This window comes from Vitis vinifera, chromosome 7 (genome assembly GCF_030704535.1).
Source record: "Vitis vinifera cultivar Pinot Noir 40024 chromosome 7, ASM3070453v1".
Taxonomy (NCBI): domain Eukaryota; kingdom Viridiplantae; phylum Streptophyta; class Magnoliopsida; order Vitales; family Vitaceae; genus Vitis; species Vitis vinifera.
This window is the reverse complement of record NC_081811.1, coordinates 4,957,577-4,968,347: the sequence shown is the minus strand read 5'-3', so window position 1 is coordinate 4,968,347 and position 10,771 is coordinate 4,957,577. Positions and strand designations below refer to the sequence as shown.

The 10,771-nt window shown below is 38.3% G+C and overlaps 2 protein-coding genes and 1 non-coding gene across 5 annotated transcripts; 1 reads left to right on the top strand and 2 right to left on the bottom strand.

The window, feature by feature from the left end:
* Nucleotides 1-66: 66 nt before the first annotated feature.
* TRNAF-GAA (transfer RNA phenylalanine (anticodon GAA)) lies at nt 67-139 on the bottom strand. Its single transcript has one exon. It is a non-coding gene; the product is annotated as a tRNA-Phe (tRNA).
* LOC100248696 (autophagy-related protein 8i) lies at nt 69-3,506 on the top strand. Its single transcript, XM_002279999.4, has 5 exons — nt 69-287; nt 370-425; nt 552-604; nt 2,971-3,089; nt 3,196-3,506. The coding sequence occupies exons 1-5, from the start codon at nt 242-244 to the stop codon at nt 3,309-3,311; spliced, it is 390 nt and encodes a 129-aa protein (XP_002280035.1). The 5' UTR covers nt 69-241; the 3' UTR covers nt 3,312-3,506.
* Nucleotides 3,507-4,246: 740 nt separating this feature from the next.
* LOC100262296 (uncharacterized) lies at nt 4,247-10,527 on the bottom strand. 3 transcript variants are annotated; one of them, XM_003632334.4, is made up of 8 exons: nt 10,154-10,527; nt 9,861-10,045; nt 8,800-9,102; nt 7,163-7,371; nt 7,018-7,066; nt 6,848-6,937; nt 6,583-6,645; nt 4,247-6,345 (listed from the first exon to the last, which is right to left on the bottom strand). In XM_003632334.4, the coding sequence occupies exons 2-8, from the start codon at nt 10,026-10,028 to the stop codon at nt 4,699-4,701; spliced, it is 2,529 nt and encodes an 842-aa protein (XP_003632382.1). In that variant the 5' UTR covers nt 10,029-10,045; nt 10,154-10,527; the 3' UTR covers nt 4,247-4,698. The 3 variants fall into 3 exon arrangements, with proteins under 3 accessions (XP_003632382.1, XP_010652299.1, XP_010652300.1); XM_010653997.3 differs by having other exon boundaries at nt 10,122-10,371; XM_010653998.3 differs by having other exon boundaries at nt 10,138-10,371.
* Between the last annotated feature and the right edge of the window lie 244 nt (nt 10,528-10,771).

Below are 10,771 nucleotides of genomic sequence, written 5' to 3'. Positions count from 1 at the left end.
TTATGGGCTGGACGAGGAGTAGCCCAACCAAAAAAATTAAACTTGGACCTGGGCCCAAAAAAGTATTGCGGTGAGCGTGGATCGAACACGCGACCTTCAGATCTTCAGTCTGACGCTCTCCCAACTGAGCTATCCCCGCGTGTCCTTAACCGAATCAAACAGAAAAATTACTTCTGAGCTAGCGTTTGGTCTTCTCCTTAAAAACTTTCTGTTCCTTAACATCTCGACCAACGCATCATCAATGGGGAAGAAGAGCATGTCATCATTCAAGAACGAGTTCTCATACGGTACGTTTTTTCTTTGGTTAGCTCTTTTCCGTATTGAAATTCCTTGATCATCTCCCCACATCATATCTTTCTTCTTCGACAGAGGAACGATTGGAAGAATCCCGAGACATCATCGCCAAATACCCAGATCGAGTCCCGGTAAGCCCACCAACCCCCGATCCAAATTGCCCAACTCTTTGGTTTTTTCAATTCTGTTTTTGCTCACAGCCGCAACCCAGATAATACGATTTATTTGTTTCAAATTTCTGACTTTGTTTTGTTTAGGTGATTGCTGAAAGGTATTCAAAAACCGACCTCCCCGAGATGGAAAAGAAAAAGTGAGTTCAGATTGTTTAATTCTATCATATGAATTATAGTCTTTTGTGTTTGATCGGAATAAACTGCTGATTGTGAACTAGTCTTTTCTGTAATCCTTTGACTCAGTTGCAGTGTTAGAAGTATTTGGTTACTTAAGTTACATTTCATGTTGTTTTTCCTTTTTGCAAATAAAGACCTAAGTCCAACTGGTTTATATTTCAATGGAGGGGTTTGATTTTTTTTTTTCTTAATCATAACTTGATCTATGGAAGCTGAGGATAAGTTGTAATTACCAGCACAGAACTGATATTCTTGTACTATCTATTTGGGGCTGTTTGTGTGGATGACAATGGGTCCATTTCTACTGAAGGCCATTTCAATGACATTTATTTTTTTTTATTTTTTTTTATTTTTTTTACATTTTTTACATTTTATTTTTAATCTTCCCAACTTTGTGTTTCTTAATGAGAATATTGTGGAATTCATACTTTGCTAAGTGTTGCATTTAACTAAAGGAAAATTTTCTTTCACTTGTAGCTAGGGACCCATAAAATGTATAATGTTGTCTAGAGCTCTTGCTGCTGACTTTTCCAATTGGTCTGGCTTCTAATGTTGTTGGGATAGAAAATCCTAGGCGTATTTCCATGAGATTTGTCATTTGTTAAGTAAAGCAAATGATGAAGTTGATTGTCCTTCACAACTTCAAGTACTTTTAGAACACAAAAATCCTAGACATATTTCCAATGACTCCCTCATGTTCGGCAAAGCAGATGAAGAAGCTGAGTTGGGCTTCATTGATTCTGGCTTCATTAGAAAATTCAAGTCCGTGCACATTCTCATTTCTTTTCTTTTCTTTTCCTTTTATAGGTAAAAGAGAGAATAAATCAAAGGTGCCTGAAAAATGACACACCTAAGTGCACACAATGTATACAAGAAGCGTCATCAGACAAGTAGAAAGGCAGAGAGAACACATAATACAAACTCCCTCTACCTACCTTGAGCTCAACCAATCTGTAAATCCTATCATGGTTAGGGAATAGCCATCTATGTATACTCTTAACCCAATTCAAAAAGATAAACATAAAGGAAGATTTGATTGATTGGTTCGACTATTCACCGTCTTTGAATTACCTCCTGTTTCTTTCCATCCATAACATCCAGAAAATACGCAAAGGAGCAGTCCTCCAATCTTTCTTCAGCTTCTTCCCACAAAAGAACCATGCCAACCCAATAGATTTCCTCTTACCAAAGAGTGCATTACCTAAATCACTCCAAAAGGAGAAAACACTAGCTGCCACAAAATTCTCACTTTGGAGTAGTGTAAGAGCATATGGTCAACTGACTCCTCATCTCCTTTACACATGTAACATTAGTCTAGCAAAATCCATCCCCTGCTTAGTTGGTCAATGGTTAAAATCCTTCTATACTATGCTTGCAAGGAAAGGCTCACTTCTTCCCCATGGTAGAGAAGAGCAGTAGGATTTGTTTGTCACACTTAGCTTCTTTCCAACCCAAGCTATTCTCCTCATCCTTTCTAATCCTGGTTGATTGTAGTCTTCTAAAAAAGGCCTCTACTCCTTCCTAATCATGCAACTATTTCTGAAATTGGGATTTCGCCGACCCCCTTCTCCAACTTGCTCCCTCATCTCTGCTACTCAAGTGTCTTTATCAATAGTTATAGAGAATAACACCAAAAGGATCCTTCCAAAGAGCTTTCCCCCCACTTATCTTTCTGAATTTTTACTCTTCTTGTGTTATCCAGTATGAAGTGAGATCTACTTCCAAAGATCTCTTACTCATTTCTAATAACCTTCCACAATCCCAACCCATAGATGTCTTTCACATCCTTAAACACCATCGCCTTCATTAGCCCCAAATTTTCTAGCTCTGACTTTGTTTCAAAGGGATCCTCTCTCTGAAGCAAATATCCGGTTCCATTTACCAAGGAGAGCCTTGTTTAGAGTGTGAAGACTCCTGATGCCAAGACCTCCATTCTTTTTGTTCAATTGAACAACAGACCAACTACCTAAATGGGAGCTTCTTGTACAAGCCTCCCCAGGGCTCAAAGGAAGTCCCTTTGAATATCACCGTACACATTTTCTCCCAGTTAGCTATTTACAACCAAGCATATCAAGAAGCTGATTGAACTTCAGTTTCTCATCCCTGCCACTTTATTAAATTAGTTTTGTATTTATTTTAAGGGCAGTCAGGGATTTCCTCCTCTCTCTCTCTCTCTCTCTCTTCAAAGTTCAGTCCTCTGTAATTGTCACACTGAGGTAAAAGAATCCACTACCTATCCTACAGTTTAGGGTTGCCTTTTTCTGCTATTTTAAAGGATATTGAAGTAACTTGGCTTAACATTTTGCCATTTTCCCTTTGTTATTAGATTCCTGGTTCCCCGGGACATGTCTGTTGGGCAATTCATTCACATCTTAAGTATCAGGCTTCATCTGACTCCTGGAAAAGCTCTTTTCGTATTTGTGGAGAATACCTTACCTCAAACAGGTAGAAATGCCATTAAATCACTTGGTTCATATCTTCTGTGGATTCATTGCATGAAGGTTTTTGCCCTGATAATCTGCTGATATTTTTTACACATGTCTACTTGCAGCAAGTTTGATGGACACTGTCTATGAATCCTTCAAGGATGAGGACGGGTTCCTGTACATGTCTTACAGCAGCGAGAAAACTTTTGGATATGCTGATATCCAGATACATGGACACTGAGCTCCGTACATTGTTGTAGAATCTTCAATCTGCTTCTCCTCTGTGTGAAATAATTGTTGGATACAATCTTTATATATGAGAAAAGTCCTAAAGTTATATCATTGTATTCCAGGTAAAGGAAATGCGAATGTTACATTTGTGACTGTTGTTGCTGAACTTCTATGTTATTTATCAAAGGGGTTTAGCTTCTTATCACTTCTATTCTATAGAGACTGAATGTGAGAATTTCCCATCTTTTGGCAACCCAAACTATAGGTATTTTTGGTAATGTATTGAAAACCATTCTGAAAAAAACAATTTTTAAAAACAGTTTGCAATTATTTTTGGGAAACAAAATTATATTTGGAAACTCAAATATAAAATACAGTTTTCTCCATAAAATTATTGTATATTTATTTTTCCAGTCTTTTTAATTGTTAATTAGAGCACTCTATAAAAAACAAATAAAAGTACCTTACAATTGTTTTAAAAATAAAATAAAATCTGCTTTCATAACGAAGATGGAAAAAAACTGCCTTCACTAAAATGGAAGTTGAATGGATGTCAGATGAAGAGAATGACATTTCTCCTAGCAGAGGCACGTTGGTTGCATAATCGAGCATACCTAAAGCGCCTGTCATTGATGTGATCAAGCTACTACCACTGTTACTTCTAGTACTAGCAGAGCAACTTATGTAGAATGCATTGCTGAATTTCTTAGGGTCCCAGATTTTGAAAATCTCATAACAATCACCATAGAGAATCGTGGGCCACATGTTTATTCTTGCTATAATCTTAACTCCCCACCATACACTCCAACACCTTCAAAGATGCAACTGAAAAGCAGAGCACAAAGTCCCTGGGATGCAAATTTAAAAGAAGGGTTCATGAGAGGTAGACAACCATTGAAGTTGTCCATTCATTTCAACAATACCTATTTAGCACGTGAAAAGATGTCAGAGAACATAGGAAATATATAATGAAAGGGAGTACAAAGATACGAGGGTTCATAGGTAATACATGATTAGAGAATCATTGAACTTCACAAATGCGCCAAAACTATATTCACACTTCCATTCTTTTTTTCACAAAACAAAAAGGAAGATAAAGGGGTCAAACAAACTGCAATACAGTGGTCTGAACTAGGAAAAAGAAGTATCAAACAATGCCTGGACCTCAAGTTGTCATTTCTATATGCAAACACTTGAAAGTCATCAAAACACAAATGACCTACTCATGCAGCATCATTCCCAATCAACTTCCACTGCTACACAGAATTCATTTGCCTATACTGGTTTAAATCAGCCAACTCATCATGATAACAACTTTGAAACACATGATTGGAGAACAAAAATCAAAACTTATCCATCTATTGACAGCACTTCAGAAAAGTTCATGCCAATGTAGTTTAGAATCTCTTCTGGCCATTGCTAAAAAGTCTCTGACCACCACCATTCCGCCAAACACCATGAACTGGTAAGCCTTCAGCCGGATTCATGTTTGCATCTAATGTTTCCTCCACTGGATCTGGATCTGGGTCAGGATCTTGGGAGTTCAGAAGTGCACCCACTGAACCATCACCCAGACGGGCTCTGAGGAATTTTGATGCTTTCTTTCGTCGCTGACTTCCTCCACTCACAGCCCCTAAATTTTGATTAGATCCACCACCCGCTGATGGCACCTCATTTTGGGCACTCAGCTTTGGTAAGGGTTCTCTAGCAGAACTCAGATCTGACTGTTGCTCATCAATCACTCCCTTTGATTTGCCTTTTGCACCACGGTACCCATCCTTTGACAACACCTCCACCTCTTCTTCTGAAGGCTTGAAGGTGGACCGAAGGTTCCTAACTGTGTTAATGATGTTATCTGCTAATGTATCCTTCACATTACTGTCCTCCACAACTACAGGTTTTCCTTTACCTTTCTTGGAGATCTTTTTGTCTTTAAAATGGACATTGCTATGCCCCCAACCATTTTCTTGTAAACCACTGCTCCGTACACTAGCATTATAGGTCTCTAAAAGTTCTTTCTGCTTCTGAGCATCAGGACAGAGTCTAGCCAATTCAAGAACAAGATGTGACAAACCAAACTGCTGAACATAAGCCAGATATACTGCGGTGTCAATTGAACCTTGCCGATACTGCCCGGATATGTCTTTAAAAGCGGTGTATTTGTCTTCATCAAATTCAAGAGCAGCACGGATCTTTTCCACCAGAGACTTGTTTGCAGTGTGAACAGCTTCTGCATTCAGCACGGGCTGGGTAATTGTTGGCAACTTTTGCTTTTGTGTCGCAGAAACTGGAGGAAAATCAGACATAGAAGGATCAAAAGATCTGCTATCAGCAAGATTTGGGGCTGATGCAGAGTGGCTGATCCTACTTATGCTGCCTGAGTTACTTGAAGAACCAGATGATGCAAATCCATGCACTGTTGTGGGTCGAGCCTGAGCAAAACTAGCATAGCTGTTTGGAGCAGATCCACTACCAGTTGCTGACTTAACCTGATCCAGACTAGATGATGGCACAGGTGCAATATTTGCAACCTTAGATTGAGTTGAACTACTTGATAGTGGGACTGATCCACGATTTGGGGCTGGCCAACCCTGACCTGAATGGAGAACATTTGCCTTACCTTGACGGCGGAGACGTGCAGCCATGGTATTTTTCGGCAAACCTTCTGAGTCAAGTTTGGGTTTTGGTAGACTGCTGCTGGGTGCCGTGGCGAGAGGAGGAAAGAAAGACTCCACAAGAGGTACATTCATTGGGTTATGACCCAAGGCTTGACGATATCTCGAAGAAGATTCAGAATCTGTCATAGCCAACGATTCAAATGGCTGAATTATGGGATCGCTATCATAATGATCAGAAACTGCCTGAGTGCTGGATGATGATGATGGGGGTGGATCATGATATGTGTCATTTGCATTAGCTGTCTCCAAACTAGCTTGAATGGCCAAGGAGAGTTGATCAGCAGAGGAATCACGATTAAATGTCCTTCCTCTTCCACGGCGTTGATCTTGTTCAGTACTTCTTCGATAGCGAAAACTTGTTGGTATCTGCAATAAAAAGGGAGAAGAGGGAGCACCAGATTGTTATGTTTACAACATCCCCCAACATGAAGTTGGAGAGAGAAAGAGAGAATTAACATATGAGATCTGAATGCAAGAGAAATGAACAACGTAGAGCGAGTATCTAGAATTGCAAATCAAGAGGCAGGATAATGTGGACAAAAATCTTTTATAACAAATTGGATCCTCTAAAGATGATCTCAGAATTAGAAAAATAATACATGCCTGAAGAGCAGCATTACGTTTAGAGCGAGACATACGTCCTCCATGTTCTATAGCATTATGCCTCTGGAATAACAAGAAAAACACCCAATGAATAGAAGAAATTCAGGATGCAGGAAAAGTCAATCTAAAGCAACATAGCTTCCACAACACTTATCCCCAAACAGTGCAAGATTCAAAATAATCCTCCAAAGAAAATCAACAAAAACAAATAAATAAATGCTCAAGCATATAATGAAAGGCGGCCATCTATGCTCTAAGAAATCACCTTCATTTCTGCTTCAGATTGAAAGACGACAAACTTTTTTGCAAGGCAGGCTTCGTCCTCACATAAGAAATGGTCTCTCCGGAAATGGATCTGTAACAAACAAAAGAGTTTTATACATATACATTTGAACTTGGAAACATTAAAGAAAAGGAGTGGTCATTGTAACTTACCTCTAGGTCATCATAATTTTTATAGTATTCAAATTGTCCAGGGTTCTGCCTGCATTGAATAGCACCAAAGAACTATGTAAGGTAAACATGCCTTGAACTGAAATCATTGTATATCATTCTATTATTGACAGATGGCATGTAATACCTTTGGCATATATGACAGGTATAATGTTCCGTGGACATATGCGAGTACAGCTCATTATCTCCATAAAATGGGCTTCTACAGAAGTCACACATCGGATGCCCCATGAAGCCACCTCTTTCAGCCTCATTTCCATCCACCTCAGAGTCACCTGTGTTTATATGCTGATTCAACTGTGCTCTATTGTAGAGCTTTTGTTCACAAATAAATACCTGTTACATTCCAAGAAAAGCCAGTGAGATGACTGATCAAAAAAAGAAAAAAGAACCACAGGTCAATAGGCTTTAATCATGCACAAATATCTAATTCATGCAAAGCTAGTGAAATCAACATACAAACAAAAGGAAGAAGAAATTATTAAAACCTACAGCAACAAACAGAGCCCCATCCCAACTTCCATATCATATCAGGATGTCTGCACCAAATTATTAGAATCAAAACAATTCAGACCCAAAGTCAGCCCCAATGAATTGTTCGTGTTTAGCGAACTCTGCATTCTGCAGTTCCATTCTAGTGATATAATGCCATAGCATTGAAACTGAAAGTGCATTTGAAGAACATTCTGCCAAAAGTTTTTTTTCACACCACAGCACACAGTGATTTTCCCTTTCATCTTGTAACTTACTGACAGATCTGTAGGGTGGCTTCTGCAAGACTTGATTCTACTTAAACCACCAAAGCAAATCATTCCAGCTGAGTCATCTATAACCGTGAAAAAGATGTCAAAACCAGATTTCCAGAGAGCCAGCATTAATTTCAGCCATAGAACCTATCTCATCGTATGCTACATTCCCCTCACTATTCTCCTCTTTCTACCAATCCCTCATTTCATCGCACATTAGAATCATTTATGCAATAGAATAACAAACATGCAGCTCTCATCCAATGGTGGGGCATATAAAGCAAATAAAGCAGAACACTATAGTATTTTGGCTGAACAATACCAACCACCTAAGAGACAAATAAACTTCATTTGTGACACTCAGGAAAACATTATAGACACCAACACTATGTCAATTTGTTCTTTTTATATTCCAAAAAATGCATTACTTCTGTTTAACTAGAAAGAAAGTCTACCAGAAGATAAAAGAGCCACTAATGAACTGATCACAGGGAAAAGGTCAGACTTGATAAGAGAGTTCAGAGATATCAGTGGTCAAGGGGATAATTGACTTTGTGGCTAGTGGTTGGGCTGTTTGGATGTTCTTGCAGTACTTTCTTTTATTGTTGCTTTTGTCTTTTGAGGATATTTGATCCTTATTTACTTTTGCTTCATGAAGCAATGAAGGTACTTAAGTGGGCTTAGCTGCAGATTAAACAGATTTTGACATGGTCAGAAGGCATTTATATATGAAAAGTAAGGTTTAGGGTTGTTGGATCAAGGATAGATTTCCTTTTTGCTAGGAGACTAATGAATCCACAAATCAAACATGGAATTTATTAATATTTAGAGTTACTTGTGTTCTTTTTCAAAAAGAATGCATTCTATATTAAACGCCTACTTTAAAGAAAAGCACAGCTAAAGACGAATTCATAAGAACAAATTTGGAGGACAACAGAAGAATGACATCTGAATTGTGTGTATACACAGATAGACAGAGGGTAAATATCATATAAGATGTCACAGATATGGAACTCACTTTTCTTCCTTCCAAACACAAACTGCACATGAACAATTTATGCCGATGGAATAAATGACCCTTCAACTGGTCAATATTCCTAAACTTTTGCCTTCTCTTTGAGCCATCATTTGATTGCTCCTCCATCTGGTCACATACGCTGCAAGAAAGCCTGCACATTGCCTTGATCATCTTGTAGTGGTCCACATCATCAAAAAATGCTTGTGTGTCCTCATGATACCAATACATTCCCACTTGACCCTCCCTTGATTCGGTTGGCAGGATTGAAAAATCATTAACCATTCTTGTATAATCTCCTAAGGCCTGCACAATTGTAGAAATCAAAATAAAAATCAGAACTGAATGCTAAACATTCATATCTACCAATCCCTCTTTCTAGTTGCATATTTCAGATCAGCAACACTGAATGCCAAAGTATCCCCATTTATGTTCTTATTATTGAAAAATCAAATCACATTTAAATTGAATATTTTGTGTGAATTCAACAATCACAAATCCAACAAATATACCTAAAAGAATCATAAACACTCAACTAAGCAGAACAGGAAAGAAAACTCTCGGAACTCGTGAGAACCAACTTCATATAATTTGATAAAGTGCAGAAAGTAAGGATCGTAAACTTAAAGTCTTGAAGTTCAACCTTAAACAATAGCAACACCAATAGACCCATGTGTATTGCTCAAATTGAACAGAATACAAATTAACAAACTAAATGCAACTAGGTTCCATTTATCAAATACTTTATCCCAAGGGAATGCAACTTTAACTTACTCTCACAAGTTTTTTCTATTTATCAACCTTAGCCTGTTTTGCCCATAGAAAACGGAGGGAAAGAGAAAAAAAATGACAATGAAATCTAAATTTTTCCAATTAATTACTGTTTTTAATTCATTTACAAAAAGAATAAAACCATAATTTTAACTCAACTCAACCAAATAATTGACTAGTTAACCCGACAGCTTCATTTCCCCTAATTTCTCAGCAACCAAACGGTATACTCAATCAAGAATCAAACAATTACAGATTCAACAAGTGTCAAAAGGTAAAAGAAAGACCGGAACCTTCGTGACAAAGACAACGTTGCACTCGGTTTTGCAGATGCAGCAACGGCGATCGTCGCAGATGAAGCGAAGACGAGCCACGCAAGTCGAGCACACATCGCGATGGCCACATGGTCCGTACGAAACCCATTCGAGAGTCTCGGCGCAAACGGCACAGCTATCGTCCATTGCTCTCTTCTCTTTCTCTATGTATGAGAGAGATCGAAAGGAAGAGAGATTAAAGACAAGATGAAGATGAAGATCTAGGGTTTTAAAACAAACATATAATCCAGGACACCTGGTGGTGCGCTTACACGATGATTTCTAGGGTTCGTGGAACCGGTGAATTATATATAGAAAATAGAAATAGATCGGCTTTGGGAATCCGAGTTGAACCAAAAAGCTTCCTTGGAAACAAAAGGAAGTGCTTCAATCATTTTAGGAACGCCCAAGGGCCAAAACCGGTAGGGGCATTTTCGAACAACTGAAACCAAGTCAATCAAAGGTTGCGGACTCAAATAGTGGAGCGGAGAATCGCGAGAACAAAATAAGAGAGTGGTAGGCCGACAAGCTTAATTGTAAAATACTAAAATGCCCTTGAAAAAGTCACTCTTGGCCGTCACGCAAAAACTTTGCGTTGTTATCTTGTGCTTTTAGCCTTTTACTTTCTTTGATTTGCATTTGTCCTTCCTTTCTTCGGCGTCGGGCGTATATATTATATATATATATATATATATATATACATATGGATGTGTCCGGACTTTTCTCAAGTAGTAATTTAAAAAAGTTATTCTTAAATTAATGTAGTGAAAGAAGTTATTACAAATATATGGTAGTTTTTGCCACATAGGAGAGAGGAGAGAGGAGAGAGGGTGAAGGAATAAAATTTTTAAAAAAAGCGAACTCGTCTCTTCAAGAGACGAGTTCCCATG